Here is a 17,568-nt window from a genome sequence, read left to right as displayed (position 1 = left end):
TATATATATATATATTTATTTATTTATTTTTTTTAACAGTTGATTATGGGGTGGTATAGTGTCGTACAAAAGACACCCCTAACTATATTCAATGTTATAATTAAAAGAAAAAAAAGATAAAATAAATAGATAAGAATAATGCTTCTTATAAACGGGAAAAGTAAAATTAATAACAAAAAATAATGATATTTGTAAACTTAACAAAACAAACAATTGCCCTCTAAGAAAAAAGTTAATTTGAAAAAGGGACGAGAGAAGAGAAAATAATAATAATAATAATAAGTAAACTATAGAGGTAGTGTGAATAATGAATTAATAAATATAGAATTTATAACAGAATGTCCGGCAGCAGCATGGGCTTCAGTCTTCGGGTTGAGGTTGGGTTTCCCAGGTTGTTGGTCACTGCTCCTTTAACTGTCGGCAACTGGGAGTGGAACTTAATGAACGGTTTTTTCATGTAATCCTCTATTGACTCCATTTATAATTCCCGATGCAATTGGCTATTTCTTATGAACCAAGGAGCATTAACTGCGATTCTTAGGACTTTGTTTTGAAATAATTGTAATTTTTTCCTTTTCGTAAAGGATGCCACTCCCCAGACTTCACAGCCGTACATTACATACGCTGTACAATACACATAAGCAGTGGCCTGGGAATTGTTTTAAATATAAGAACTGTTGTTTCTTGTTTTAGTCTGGAATTTCTGTTAAGGATAGGATATAGCATTGTTAACCTTACGTAGGTTTGAGTTAGTTTGATGTTGATATGGTGGTTTCAGATAAGGCAGCGATCGAGGTGAATTCCCAGGTATTTTATTGTTTCACCGCAGGATTCCATTTCACATTTTTACCTTCGAGGATTAGTTACGCTGGGTCTGGTGGGCTTCGAAGAGTAAAAACTTTTAAATTACATTTTTCAATGTTCAAGCTAATCATCCATTTAGTGAAATATTGTTCTTGATAATTTAGGTAACATTGCAAAGTGTTTCTAGCGATTGGCACGACCATATGTTTAATGCAATGGTTCCCAACCCATAGAACCCTGCCGAACGCTATCTGGAAATTGAAACTTGAGTGGCTCATTAAAAAATTGAAACGCGTCTTCCCCCTCCCGACGCAATTCCTAGCAATCCCTAATTAGCGTAAAGAATTCTTTTTTCTTTTGTCTATCGAGTAATAGACTTGAAATTGTGATGTAGAGGATTCATTAGGAGCTACAATGCCAATCTGTTACGCCCAATCTGGTTATGTTTTTTTGGATTACTTACAGCTCGGTAAAAAACTCTTAGTCATTTTCCTAGGCATTCACGTCGATATTATTTTTTGAAGAACGACTTTTAACACCTTCTTCATAGTGACTGGGGCAGTGCTGAGAGGTCTCTAGCGAAATTGTCTAAGAGATTGTTGAAGTTCATAAATGTTAATTCGAATCAATTCTTTGTCATTGTTGCAACAATATTGAAACTCAGGGCAGTAGTTGTAAACGTTACTAAAGGCGACCTTACAGAAGCCTTTGAAGTCTTAGAAATTCAGTGGAAGCACTTTGTGGTGGGGCTATAGTTGTATTATACCCGCTCCTTGCAGGCTCAGATTTAGTAGACAAGACTTCATGAAGAGGCATTTCATTAGGAAATATCTTTTATTTAAAATTCCTGTTAGTACCTTTTTTTTGGGAAGGGTAGGAGTGAGGTGTTATATATTTTAATGTTTTTTGATTCCGTCTTCTGTTTATTTTTTTATTTTAATTTCCCTACCGTTGTACAGCGGATCGCTAATTCTGAAATGACAATTTCTAGGATATATTTTTTTAATCATTACTTACTACTACTTACTTCAACTAAATTTTAAATAATTAAAAAATATATTTATCGAATTCATAAATGTTATGTTGAACATTGGGGTTCGGCAAAGAAAGAAAATATACCATATTTTATCTTTTTCTTCATTGTTGTACAGCGTTTCGGGACAATTGCCCCATATTCATGCACCTTTCTAATCCTAGAAATAATAATTTATTTTAATCAACAATTCTCATCCATGTCATACATGTGTATTTGTAATTATTATAATTATATTTACGCCTTACTTGTCATAATATCAATTTCATTATTGAAATCCATATAACTTAGTTGAAAATAGGTTAATACTGCATTGTTTAATTCATTATCCTTCACTATTGGTGCTTTCTTCTCTCACTGTAGCACAAACCATAGCAATATATTGTATAGTACTACCTCTTAGGACCCTATCAACATGTTTTTCAATATGCTGTTTTGTTACCTCCCTATTTATATGTCCAATTTTATCTATTGTGTAATTTAAATTAAATTTCATGATTTTTTATGATTAAAAATTGTTAACCTCAAAAATTTATAAAAATTAATTTATAAAACTTCCTAAAACAAAAAATCCAGAAAATATACCATTATTAATTTAATATTGAGGGCTTCCTCAGAGCCAAGGAGGACAAGATAGTAAGAAAGTACAAAAAGCAATAAATAATAGACATAGATATGACGGAAATACTAATGAGAGTATGGAAAAATTGTAGTAGTATGCGACAGATATAAAAATTATTATCGTTATATAAAGTATGCCCCTCTCCCTCCTCTCTTCCCCCTCTCTTTCCCCCCCTCTCTCTCTCTCCCTCCTCCCCTCTCTCTCTCCCTCCCCCCCTCTCTCTCCAATTCTGCTCCAGGGGAGGAGGGCACTCAGAGTCTGTCTAACTCATTTTGAACTAAAGATGATAGTGAAGAAAAAAATGATAACTGCTGTTAGCAAAAAACAAGATGGCTCTCAGATACCCAGGATGCTTCTTTTAACACCGAGAGCGCTGGAGGAGGTAAGCTTTTGTTGTTGGCCACATTGGCGCTGTTTTTGCCTTTCTTATAGGCTCCCCCCCAATCCAATACAAGACTTTCGGTTAACCTTGAGTTACCCGAAACAATCGTTTACAATATCAGATATTATAATATTCTCCTATCATTTTTCTATGCATGTTATCCTTCAACGTATTTCCTACTGTACCATTATTTATTCTATATTCTAATATGCATTCCCCATTGTATTTTTGTTTATTCTTCGTTGCTTTTACACTTTCATAACTATATCATGTTTTTCTTGGTGATGATGAAGGTCGAAAAGTCGCCACACATTACAATGAGGTGTACGATTTCTTGACCTTAACCTCCTCTCTCCTCGCCAACGATACCTTCACCAATTATGCTCCTATTAAGTAATTCATATCAAATATATTGCTATACAATACGGGTAATGTATAGTATTTAACAATGAGAAAAATAATTATGATCTTACCCACATGATGCGGACCAAGAAGAGGAGGTTGATAGCAAGGACGAGAATCGCCGGGACCTGGTAGATCCAGTCGCTCCAGCTTTGGTTCATCCAAGTGCACTGTTTCGTTCCCTGGATAGAATAAAGATAAAATGTAGTTTCAACTCATGGTAGAATTAAATATAGGAATATATATCAGTAACATTGATTCAGATAATTGTTTAGAGTATTACTTAAAATTAAATAAAAAACAAATACATAATTTTCAATTTTTTTTACGTCTGAATAATTGTTTACCGCGTACGACTTTAATCAATTGTTTACCGCTAAACATCTCTTTAAAAATCGTCTCCTTACATCAGTGCCGTGTCTGTTTAATTTCAGAGAGAATATACAGCGGTCATGAGAAGAGAAATTAAATGTCAGATCAGCATTTTTTAAGTATTTATTCAGTATATTTGCTATGGTTTGTACAATCTGAACCCTGTTTCATCATAAAGTACAAACTAATACTATTAGTCTTGTAAATTTATCTTAATTCAATTACACAGACTTGTACAATAGTAACTCGTAGTTTAGTATTTTTTAATTCTTGTAATATCACTAATAGTCAGTCATCCCTAGCATGAAACAGGGCCCTGAAGGTTACTGTAGGATTGCAGAAATACAATCTGCAGTAAACTGTTCCTAAAGCTTTACAATTGTGCTATAGCTTGCTTTGTGCTGTTCTTATATACATATTTGATATGCATTCTGACTCTTATATCTCCTGGAAATAATTAATTTACGAGTTATTAAATAGCTCGTGAAATATGCGTTTTTTATTACTTGTTTAATTTTTGAACTATTTAATATTATTTATTATTAATCACTATCTATTTATTATAAATCACAAGTTTAGAGCTTAAAGAATTTGAAAAGAAATTTGGAGTTTTTTCTTCTCTTGATAGATTAGCACTTCGCTTGATGAAACGAAGAACTGCATCGATAAGAAATTCTTTGTTGAGGTGGATCAATAATGAATAATTGTGACATATCAGGCACGAGAGAATGCAATCTTGATTAGAAAATATTTTTTTGTCTGGATACCTTGCATGGTTTTATGGAAGTGAATTTTGAATAGAGATCATAATTTTTTTATGGGGTCCTATCATAAATTCCATAGTGTAGAAAAAAAATAGATCAATACCTACTTCATTTTTTTTTATTTAATCAATTGTTTAACTTAGTGATTAAAATAAACAGAACACGGGCAATTCATTTTTTTCACTGTTATAATTTTTTTTATCGCCTTTTTTTCGTTTTTGAATTTTTTTTTCTAAAAATTATTTTTTTTTCTGCACATTGGCTTCCTCACTTATTTCATGATCAATGAGAATAAAATCTCTATGGGACCAACCTGAACTATCTCTGGTTGGTACGTAAAATAAGAAAGAATACTTTCCATCATGAGAATATATTTTTTTATATTTCCTGCATTAATATAAAACATCATTCATAACCTTCGGTAGTTGGCGGAGCTAAATAAAATGAAAGTGAACATTTTCAAAAACATTCATTCATAAAAACATCATTTTTGATCCATCTACAATCTTAAGTTTTAAAAGAATGTTTTCATGATCATTGTATACATTTTAGGTTCCCCTAAATTTGGAAAATTAATTGGATGTGTGTTGATGAAGCTGATATAAAAACTTTACCACATTGAGTGATCAATCAGCCATTACAATAAGACCGTGTAATGACTTCGGGATTTTGGATTAATTCTCCATGTAAAAAGATCTCATTACGAATTCGGATCACTTTGGAGATCGGAAAGGAAATTGAGTTCCATTTATTCAGCAGCTGTTGAAATTAAAACCACTCTTGTAGCGACTGAATATTTTGAAGTCACTTCCGTCCTTAGCAGATAGGACTAGATTAGTGCTTTGCTGTTGATAGAAACCTTGACTTCATAAATCTCACAGGATTAAGCTCTAATGTACTCTATATTTAGCACATCAAATATTATTGATGATCAATTAGAACAATAAAGATCAATGTCTGAATCATATTAAGAAATGATTAAAAATTTAAATGAATTCTCGATCAAACACTTCAGCCGATAATCTTTTTTAATATATTTTTTATTTGGGAGAGGAGCGGGGTAGCTCGGCTGGCAAGGCTCTGTGTTACTAACTCCACAACCCGCTTCGAATCCCGTCTTCAGATAATTATGCATTCTGTTACTGTAGTTGTGAGTTTAGTAACCCTCCGGGGTTCAACCAGGCTCAATAAATTTCTCTTTTAATTGGAGGAATTGTGGTAGAGTGTGATAACCCATCATCTCCTTGCACAACTTAGTTTTTTACAAGGTACTAAACCTCAACCCCTTCATGGTTTGTAGTGGTACTCTTTCTCTTTTTTTAAAATATTTATTTTTATCATAATATTGAGAATTTTATGTATATGTACTAAACCACATTGGGTGTATTTTGTTAATCTTAAATATTTTATCATTAAATTGGCAACTTGGTATATATACAACTACATTGACTGTCTTTTGTTAATCTTATATACTTTACTATCTAATTTGTTATGTGTTATGGTATAAGTTTTAGAGTAATAGGTGAACGGATCATTATACGAGATTATTATGGAATGCATTACAGCTGACCAAGTTTTATTATTTTTTTTTTTATTCTTATTAGTTACTAAGCCACTAAATAACGTATAATAATAATCAAATAACGTGATACGGACATCTATATTTTTGTGACATTTTTCATGAGTTATTTCACCCCATTTTTTTATTACTTAATTGAAAACTATGTATAATTACTAGCCAAATTGACGAGTCTGCCAAGTATAGTTAGAGGAAATAAAAAATGGCAGCTGTTTCAAAACCTTAAAAAAAACATTAATTTTATATTCGAAGCTCTATTTCTTAAAAGTACCAACCACTAGAAAATCTAGAACATTATTTTAATAAGAGTAAATTTGAGCCATAATAGAGCTATTTACGTCCAATAGTTCTCAAGATATAGCCTTTTAAAAGCAACATTTCATAAAAATGTACTGAAATATCAGTATTTAGTGAATCTATTTTGAGAAATCTATATCTCAATCAATCTATAACCATTCGACGTACAGATGTCTATTAGCACTCAAATTAAAGCTAAATAATTGTACTATGAAGTAGTTTATGACCTTTACTTTCGTAGGAATAGTAGTTTTCATATTTGCTAAAATAAATTGATTTATAGTTGTTCGAACAATAGGTTTGATTTATGAAAAACTTTTTTATAGAAACCATAGGACATATAAATGTCTGCCAGCATTCAAATTAAAGCTATTTAAATTTACTATAAAATAGTTTATAACGTTTATCTTTGTAGGAGTAGCGGTTTTTGATGTTTGAAAAAATAAATTCACAAAATGTTAATTTCTAGATGTTCGTATAAAATGCTGGATTTTTGAAAAAAATATGTTACAGATATTTATAGATATTTATATTTATCATAAAGTCCTATTTAATTTACTCTAAAGTAGTTTATGACACTTATCTTTGTAGAGTTAGTAGTTTTTATGATATTCACATATGAATATAAATTTGGCAAATATTTATTTTTATATTTATATTATAAAGATATATAGATTTTTCGAAATAAATTTACAACGTTGAATTTGTATAAATTCACTGATCTTTCAGTACGTTCCATTTTTATAAAATGTTGCTTTTTAAAAAGTTATATCTCGAGAAATATTGAACGTAAATAGCTTTATTTGAGCCAATACTTTAGCAAATATACTCTACTTTAAATGATGCTTTCTTAGATTTTCTATTGTTGTAAAGTTATTGAGCTCCGAATAAAAAATTAATTATTTTTAACGCTTTGAAACAGCCGCCATTTTTTATTCCCCCTACCTATACTTGGTAGACTCATAAATTTTGACTAGTAATTATACCTAGTTTTCAATTAAGTAATAAAAAATTGGGGTCAAATAACTGCGTTGATTCTCCTCTTGGGCTCTTGTACTATAAAGTTTCACTTCTAACGTGCGAGATTCTAGTAGTTGATCTTGTCGAGCAACATACGATAGAAGCACCTTATTAAATATCATTCTAATTTCATATATTATTGGGTTAAAATTAAAAAGTTTTTTTGTGACAGATATAGCTGTAATGAATTGTTAGTAATTTTTATTATTAGTATAATTGTCATTGGAATAAATAAAATAAATCAACTATTTATGTAAAATAAAATAATAAGCTGAAACTGACCGTTTGGAAATCCTTATTAAGATCTTAATTGATCTTTTGACCTGTTTTGTCTCTTTTACTGTGACAACTTAGATTCTTAGCCAAATCGTTTGTTACATTAGCTCTTTGTAACTGTAAAACCTCTTTTTTCTTTTCTTTCTTCTTTCTTTCCTTTTTTTTTTTTACTAAGTCCCTCTTTGATAATTATCATTTGGAATACGGCCAATTCCAAGTTTTTTATTCTTCTTTGCTTTGTGAAAAACTAATTAAAGTTCCACTAAGCAATAGGGCTTTATAAATATGCAGTATTATCAGTCAATGGTGTAGTTGTAGATTGGAATGAAAATTTCAATTCTATCAGGGCTAAAGACCAAAAAAATGTTTTAAAAACTATTAATCCAGTTTGCTGTTTCAAACAGGTGATTGTTGTGTTGAAAACACCGTATCACATCTACAGATCTAAACATACTATAGTTGATGTGAGGTGTGCTACCTAAATTTTTTTCAGCCTAGATAAGGTATTTATTTAACATTTACCTGAATTGACACTGACAAATTATTACTATTATTATTGGATTCAGTGATGTTTTAGATTTGTGTTGGTACGGTCCCTGAATTTTTGAAATAATAATCGATTAATCACTGACTCATCTTGGGAGCCTAATTATGGATTTAATACATTTTTTATTTTTGTCCCCAGAAAGAGAGAAGTGTGTTATTATAGTTGTGATACTCATTCTATTTAGATCATTAGTATTAGGTAAAAATTAATTGCAATTACAATGACTTTTCAATTACTCTAATTTGAAACCACAAAATAAAATTACAATTTATATAATTTCAACTAATTGATGAACCGTTGCTTTTGTAATAATGGCCCTAAATTACAATCAATAGTTAAACCAACATTTTATGAATAACAGTTATTTAATGAATATTAAAAATTAAAATGTAAGTGAAGGAAATAATGAAATTGTTATATATATAAAAAAAAAATAAATAAAACTTTTTGTAGGTATCCTTGAGAATGACCTGAGGGTCGAAACGTTGGAAGGTATGTAAAGAATAAAGTTGAGAAAAAAAGGATCAAATTTGTTTTTAAATAAACTGAACCACTCTCAAACAAGAATATATTAATAAAAATTAGTTACGATATACATTTATATCCATTTCTTTGAAGGGGATAGCTCACCCATTTGTTCGCTCATACAGGTTGTTTGATGCAACTATGTAAATAATTTGGCATCCTCAATTACAAAGGTAGAGAATCCTAAAGTTTCTACTTTCGATACCTTGTTTTTGTTCACTCCCGACATGTTTAGGGATTGTGTATTTCTGTTTTCTGTTTTCTGTGTATAGGTTGCGAGTTGGTGTATAGGTGGTCTCGTATCAATTTGCATCCTTAACTTTTCTTTTGTATATATAAATATAATATAAGGCAATCCACAGCGGAGGTGATGTTTGACTATGCATACTGACTGACCTCTCGGGAACATTCCCCACATTATTACAGCTATGCTAGAATATAAAAACTGATTTAATAGCTAATATTAAGAAATATGTGTAAGTACAATAAAGTTGAGAGATAAAAAGAACAGAAAATATATTTGTGTGTGTAAAAAAAAAGTATACATATTCATTCAATAACGGTAAGTGAAATTAATTGATGTGATAAAAATGTAAAAAAAAAAAAATTGATTTATTTATATGTATTCGTACATATTTGTTTTCTAAAGGTAATAAAATATTCCAGGAATTTGAGGGCTATTAATAAAGTTGCATGTCAATAATAATTAATAAAGTTGCCAAATGATATCGTAATCCGGTGACCATAAAATGCTTGCAGTCCGTTAGTATGTTTGTTTTTGTTTAGTGGCGCCAAACTTCATTGGTCATCAACGCCATTTATATTTTATTTAATTTTGCTTATATTTGTTTAATTTAATTTATTTTTTAATTTCATTATTTATTTTTTTTTTTTTCTTCCGTTCAATGCTATATTTTTGTTAGTAAATGTTTTGATTTTAAAAAATTGAAACACTAATTCTATTGTTTTATCATCGTATCCGAGGGTTTTTGAAATATCTGGGTTTAGTCCTAAGCTATTGAGGTGTGGTGTGAAATATGGAAATTTTTGGAAAACATGACTTATTGTCAAATCGTTGTTGCAGTTCGGAGGCGTTTCTTTTGAAATAAGAGTGGGTGAGACTCGTGTGACCTATTCTCAGCCTGGTCAGTACAACCTCTTCCCTACAGCATTTGCGACTGGAGGTACCCCAGGGCTTGACATAATTTTTAATTTACTTTGCCAGTATGTGCTTAACAGTTAGTGCTACCTTATACTGTCTAAATGTCGGTCAAGATGTTCCAGACAGTATTCTTGTACTCGCTTCGAGTACATGTACTAAAATTAGGAGGACACAGAGAAGATTAGCATTACCCCTACGCATCCTTAACTTTCGTTTACTCACGTGCAAACGTATATTTCTAGACACATTCATACTTTGAAACGGCTCGTTCCGTACATTTTAATCTTGAACGACAAATTATTGATCTTGAAATATAAAAAATCATGCACCCATATTTTATATATGTTCATATCATACCTGTATATTCATGTGTAACATATATTACGGCGTTTGAAAATTAAATTGTTTTGCATGGAAGAGGAATGAGAAGAAAACAATAGTTTTTTTTCTTTGTGCATTATTTAGAATCTTTAAAAGTTCAGTTGAAGTTAAGCGAGGGCCACTGAATCTTTTAACAGCCCTGTCTCGGATAATTTCACTACCATGCTTTGACTTGGCTTTTGTTTCAAAAAATAATATTTATAAAAGCGCATCCTTAACTTTCAAATTTTTCATTTTTCTTTTTTACTCCACTCTACCTTTTACAATAAAAACATAAATAGTAGTAGTAAATAAATATGTTTATTTATGGTTGTATACGGTTTTCACAACTATCCTGAATGACGAAAAAGGAGAAAAAAAAGAAATATTAGAAATAATAAAGTCTATATATTATAAAAATTCAGCTTTCGGTTGCATGTCCAGTTTCTAAATGAGATTCCTATTACTTGGAGAAAAAATAAGTCATTGATTTAATTTGGATTGTTCTATGTCTCGTTGCAAAGCAGTTGTTTGTCGATTTGTTAGAAATTAGTTCTTACAGTTTACAGTGCTACACTCCTTTACCATTGAACGATTCCAATTTTATTATCTACATATTGAGTAATATTTACTTTCCATTAGATTTTTTTATTAATATAAACTTTCATTAATTTAAAAAGAAAAAAAATACCGAATTTTCCATACCCAGGGTTCCCTACAATTTTTAACAGTATAAGAATAAACATAATACCACTTTTATTTTTAATTTATCATAAGTTAAAATTTAGTATATATTACCTTGTAGAGACAAATTCCATTTTATCATAATTTCAATTGTTTCCTGTGTCCGTATCCATAAAATCTTATTTCGTCCATTTAAAAAAAAAGAAATTAACAATATAAAAGCTACGGTAAGAATAACAGCATTACAATAAAAATCAGGTGCGGGGTGCCCGTCATTCAATTTTTTACCATTGCACTTTGAGTTGAAATTGATCCTGACTTAGAACTAATATTTTTATAATATTCACTGCGGCAATACTTTCCGGTACTGATTGCCGGAATTCAGTTGAAAGATTGGCTAACTTCAATTTTAAAAATTTTCAGAGTTTTGAGTTTTAGTTAAAAGTACTTATTAGCAAAACTTTAACATGTTTCTTCTACAAAATCATATAATTTTCAGATTCTGTTATTGGCCATTTATTTGATGCTTAATTATTATAGAATCAGTATTTAAAATACCAACAATGGTTTTATGGAGATAGTTATCCTGTAAATTAAGGCTTATGTATAGGGGAAATTAAAAAAAAAATTAGTTGTTTAATAATTATGTCAACATAAAAGTTGAGCACGATGTTTTAAGGAAAACCTCGTCAGGCCATGCGCACAGCTCAGTATTGGAAGATAAAACCCATAGTACAAGAGCCCAAGAGCAGAAGAAAGGCAGTTTTCTCACCCTAATGTTTTATTACTTTAATGAAAACTATGTATAATTAATAATCAAAATTGATGAGTCTGCCAAGTATAGGTAGGGAGAATAAAAAATAATATGAGCCCTAATAGAGTTATTTACGTTGAATAGTTCTCGTGATATAGCTTTTTAAAAAGCAACATTTGATTAAAATGTTGTAAAGAATGTATTGAAAGATCAGTAGTTAGTGAATTTATTTTGAAAAATCGATATCTCAAAAACCATTTGACGTACAGATGCCTATTAGCACTCAAATTAAAGTTAGTTTAATGAACTATAATGTAGTTTATGATGTTTATTTTCATAGGAGTAGTAGTTTCCATGAAATTTGCTAAAATAAACTGATTTATAGTTGTTCGAACAAATTTTCATTTGCCAAATTTATATACACATGTAAATATCATAGAAACTACTACCCCAACGAAGATAAGTGTCATAAACTACTTATGGTAAGTTAAATTTCCTTTATTTTGAGTGCTGGCAGACATATGTGCATCTTATGGGTCTTGAGATATATTTTACAAAAATCCAACATTTTATACGAACAACTATAAATAACATTTTGTGAGTTTATTTTTTCAAATATCATAAAAACTGATACTAATACAAAGATAAACGTTATAAACTATTTTATAATAAATTTAACTAGCTTTAATTTGAGTGCTGCCAGACATCCGTAAGTCTTATGGTTTCTGAAATAAAGTTTTTCATAAATCAAACCTATTGTCCGAACAAGTATAAATCAATTTATTTTAGCAAATATCATGAAAACTACTATTCCTACGAAGGCAAAGGTCATAAACTACTTTATAGTACAATTATTTAGCTTAAATTTGAGTGCTAATAGACATTTGTACGTTGAATGATTATTGAGATATAGATTTCTCAAAATAAATTAACTAACGATATTTCAGTACATTTTTATGAAATGTTGCGTTTTAAAAGGCTATATATCGAGAACTATTGGACCTAAATAGCTCTATTATGGCTTCTATTTCGGCAAATCTACTCTTCTTTAAATAATGTTCTTTTAGATTTTCTAGTGTTGTTGGTAGTTTTTAAGATATAGACCTCCGAATGAGAAATTAATGGTTTTTTAGATTTAAAAGCGTGAAAATTTATTATGTTTCATTGTTAAACATTGCAGGGAACTCTGAAGACGCAGGACTCCGAAACGTCGGTGTTTTCACATATATGTATATATATGTACCCCAAAATTTATATATATATGTATAAAAGAAAACTTAGGAACTCATATTAATATAAATAAAAGTTATGGAAATTAATCCAATTAAGAAGAACAATTTGTTTTCTATGGTATCTTGAAACTGTTGTCAGCCGCGAAAGTAAGCTTCCGAAAGTTCGTTCATAGATAATTTCTTATTTTAGTTCAAATTAGCATTGTGACCAATCCTTTGAATACAGTGGTTAGTGGGCTACCAAAGTATCATTCTTTTTTTACAGAGGTACAGGATTTTGTTTTTATAAAACTAGAACGTCTAACCATATAGAGTAAACGTCAAGGATCAAGTTTCTCTCAAGGAAAGGAATCGAATTATATTTATGTCAACATTTTCTTTTCTCGTTCCCTTTATATGGTTAAGAACCAATGACATGGTAGTCATGAACTCTTCATCCGTTGAATATTGGAAAACATGCTTAATATTTCACCCGTTAGGTTAGTAATTACCGGAAATATTGAACAAGGAGACAGGTCAACACAATGGGGAGAGACAAGAATGCAAATGGCACAAGGGACTAGCAAAGAAGCCCCAATTAAATTTGCCTAATCCGATGAGGGGTTCCGGTTAACAGAATCCAATTAGGACTCCTTGAATAATCAGCTTCCCTGTGGTCGATGTACTTTAGTGTTGATGTCTTCAAAAAGAATCTTGTGCTATATTATGTGTAATGTTTAATTTGGTCTTCGGATCATGCTTGTGTAGTATAAAGTCAATTTATTTTTTTTAAATATTTGTAATTGCTACATTATTCACTCACTGTTTTTAGTTCTAGCTGAAAAAATAATAACTATCACTATATTTATTTGTTGTATTTTAAATATAAATAAATCTCAAATATAAATATTAAAAAGAAATGGTTGCTATGGAATATGAAAAAATATAAATAATGTGTAAGAAAAAATCCAAGGAAGGACCGTAAAAAAGTGATTTTGAACGAACTTGAAAGAATAAATTAAGTTATACAGTGTATATATAACATTATGGTTAAGTTCAAACAGACTCGCCTTCAGATAGAGAAAAGCAGACAAATTCCCGTGGTATTGGGCTTTTTAGAGGCCGATGAGAGTTGTTTTTTGAAAAAAAAAAAAAAGTGCATACAATTAAAAAGTTTGTTGAATAAAAATACGTAAATATAAAAATAATTTCAATATATTATAAACAATATAACGTAAGGTAAGTCGGGGTAAGTGTATATTCGGGACAAGTATTCATGGGGAGGGATTTTTCTTAATTTTTTTTTTTTGGTTGAGCAACCAAGTGTGGTAACATGAAGTAAATATAATGACTTAACTTTACATCACCATAAGTGGCCACAAAACAAAGTTGAGATAAATTAACCTCAAAAAATTTTAAAAGAATTGACTCACCAGACTTCCTAGAGAGATGATCCAGATAAATTGACATTTATGCACTTACCCCGACTCATTCTTCTTACAGTCATATTGTAATAGTGCAGGCTGATTTATAAATATGAATGTTTTCTTTATTGTTCAAATTGGAAAGACGTTCTTTATTCAGTTTGGATTTGCATGAACATCGAATTTTGACTCAATAATTTTAACTTTCGCCTAGAAGAAGATACGACGTGTGTTGTGAACAAGTGTAAACAAAAAAATGTTCAAGCTCTACTATATAATTATATTATGAACACATTATTAAAGTAATTATTATTAAACCATACTATATTATTAAGTAATGTTGCAAAAACAATGGTGTATTTTTTGTAAAAATTAAATCTAGTTACAATACCTTGATCCTAAAGGGGGTGTGCTTGCAAAAGTGGCCTAACCCACAGAATCTATTTTTTTTTTTTTGTTCATACAAAGCAAACTATTTAGTTCTAGAGCCCAAAAAAAGATAAAAGTCAGTTATTTCCTACCACTTTTTTTATTACTTTAGTAAAAACGATGTATTGTTACAAATAACAATTGATAAGTCTGCCAACTATAGTACTATAAGAAGAATACAAATGCTAGCTGTTTTAAAATGTAAAAAAACAACATTAATTTTTCATTTGGAGCTCCATTTTTTGAAATCTATCAACGACAAAAGAATATCTAATAGAAAATCATTTAAAGCAGAGTAAATTTGCTAAACTATGTGCGCTAAAAGAGCTGTTTACGTTCAGTAGTTACCGAAATACAGTATTTTAAAATGCAACGTTTCATAACAAAGAATCATTAATTAATGAATTTATTATGGGAAAACTATATCTCAGGAATCATTAGATCTATTAGCACTCAGATTAAAGCAAGTTGAATGTACTATAAAGTATTGAAATTTCGCAATTCTATCGATAATGAAAGGTAAATTTGGTTCAAGCACAGACAGATGAAACAAATTTGGTTTTGGGTCCTCACCCGCTCACATAATAATCAATATAATTTAATAACTAAATTTTATATTACACTTATTTTAAGAAAAATATAAACATATATTTAGGTAAATGTATTAGAAACTGAACTTACCGGATGCGAATCGGAAAGATCGTTAGCATTTGATCTGGCGATGACCCAAATCATGATCACAGCTACAGGAAAACCTAAAATGTTAATAAAATTATTCTATCGTAATTGAATTGATTATTATTCCATTAATTAATGTTGTTACAAAGTAACTAATATTTCAAAAATTAATAAACAGTAATGTTTTATAAAAAGTATATGATAAGCTAATAACAGTGAGATGTATACAAAGACATGAAGGTTAATTTTTAAGACGATAGTCCATAATTTATGACAATATTTATAAAACCAGATAACGAGAAAAATTAATTTATTAGCTTATTACACTCGACGATTGTGGTTCAAAGCAACAGTTTCTGAAATTCGAAGACAAGAGTCAAATAGAATTCACAATCGTTCAACATGGCCAAGTTTCTCGGGAAGTGACAGAATGTATTCCTTTATTAACAATTACAGGTAAAACCAATTGAGACTGTTTTTTAAAAATTTATTCGAATTTATTTCCATTTGTCCTTTTATACTGTGTTTATTTGCTAAAAAATATATACAGTCCCTCTATACTATTATTTGAAATTATGGGAGGTTAATCCAGTTGAAACCTCATATAATGATATTTGAAATATACTTTTATATTATAATAAGACTTCACATTTATTGTGTTGAAGTTCAATTTAGATACGTTAATTTTAACTAAAGCAACCTGTCACCTCGAAAAGATCAAGTTATGGCTTGTCGAAACCCGAAATTACTAAACTTATGGCGAAGTTTAGAAGTGTAAGAACTTTCTAAGCAGTTTAGTGAGATCTAGATCTTGATAAACGATAGGTCTACACTTCTACTAATGGTTTAAATTTACATCGTCTAAGATACTTTTGATTGAATTTGTATTTCCTCCTATTTATCCCCATTTCCGGACCTACAAGATCAAGCTTTTCAGAATTTCATGGATTACATAAAAATTCACATATCCGTTTTATAATGCTCAAATTTTTATCGCATTGATCAAACATAGGCAAAATGTATATCTATGTTAATAATTTAGGTTTAATTGATTGGAAGAGTTGTGAAACTATTAAGTGATATGAAGTGAAAATATTCTTCTATTAATAATTTTTTAAAATTTTATTACATTTATCCGTAACGTCGCTCCCGAGGGGTCTTAGTTTGGATGGTCCGGCCGGGAAGGATGGCCTTTTTTTTGTCGTACATCGACCAACCTACTCGCTACAATTGTCTGTTTGAAAAACATTTAACTGTTTAGTCTTCAATATCCTCAGAGGTTATACTTGATATATGAGGTATTAGGATATCTTATAAAATATATTTTTTTATATTGAATCTTCCCCGAAAGGAGAAAAAACGCCATCCTTCCCGGCCGGACCCACCCCACTAAGACCCCCAGAGAGTGGGGGTCCTATTTCACTTTTAAAATATTTGGTTAAATAGGAAGAAGATACTTTAAAATAGTTTAATCGAGCAATATTTAAAAAGTGCCTGAAATGGAAAACGGCATGAAACCTTTCACTTCCGTCCTCCGTGGTAGCCTTATTTATATTTTTTTTTGTTTCAAATCCCCTTTATTCATAAAATAATTACAAAATATAAACATATGTACAATACATTATATATATACAATTTGTTGATTTTTGCGCACTTTAATTTTTTGACTTTTATTTATCTGACTTCTCCAGCAGACAGTTATAGCGTGTAGGATGGTCGATGTACGACAAATCACAATTTCACAAGAGGAGATCATAACACACAAAAAAGGCCATCCACAGGCATTTTAATCATTATTATTTACTATAATTTCATTTTTTATAGATTATATTTTTTCCTCATTTAATCCATCTTATAAAATTACAGTGTATTACTTCATACAATTGTAAAAATTCAAATTACATAAAAGGAGAAGCTTATATTATGTTTTTATCTTAATATTTATATCTTATATTATTTTTTATCTTATATTAAAATAAGGAGCCTTTTTATTATTTTTTTAAAACTTCATTGTTAGAATCATTGTATTAAGGTTAAACTGATCTGAAATAAGATAAAATTAAAGAAAGTTATAAATGAAATAATTTTTTTCAGTTCACCTTATTATATATATTTCAATGTTTTTTTTCAACGAAATATTTTATTTTTACTAATTTTTTTTTTAATACTTTTTATTTGTTGATAGATATTACATCTGTCACACAGTTACAATAGGTAATAGTGATGAATGATCTAATACATAC

At 29.8% G+C, this 17,568-nt stretch overlaps 1 protein-coding gene and 1 non-coding gene across 2 annotated transcripts in view; one reads left to right on the top strand and one right to left on the bottom strand.

The window, feature by feature from the left end:
• Dh44-R2 (Diuretic hormone 44 receptor 2) overlaps nt 1-17,568 on the bottom strand; it is a gene marked incomplete at its 5' end in the record, with an annotated part of 201,664 nt that overhangs the window by 7,274 nt on the left and 176,822 nt on the right. Inside the window, 2 exon segments of the mRNA XM_067047906.1 lie at nt 3,315-3,425; nt 15,329-15,402. Of these exon segments, the coding sequence (XP_066904007.1) occupies nt 3,315-3,425; nt 15,329-15,402 (185 nt within the window).
• On the top strand, nt 9,919-10,025 carry LOC112211486 (U6 spliceosomal RNA). Its single transcript, XR_002945620.1, has one exon. It is a non-coding gene; the product is annotated as a U6 spliceosomal RNA (small nuclear RNA).

This window comes from Halyomorpha halys, unplaced genomic scaffold (assembly GCF_000696795.3).
Source record: "Halyomorpha halys isolate HHAL.00 unplaced genomic scaffold, Hhal_1.1 Scaffold589.1, whole genome shotgun sequence".
In the NCBI taxonomy this organism is placed as follows: Eukaryota; Metazoa; Arthropoda; class Insecta; order Hemiptera; family Pentatomidae; genus Halyomorpha; species Halyomorpha halys.
The sequence above is the reverse complement of the archived record's forward strand: the minus strand, read 5'-3'. Positions and strand labels throughout refer to the sequence as shown.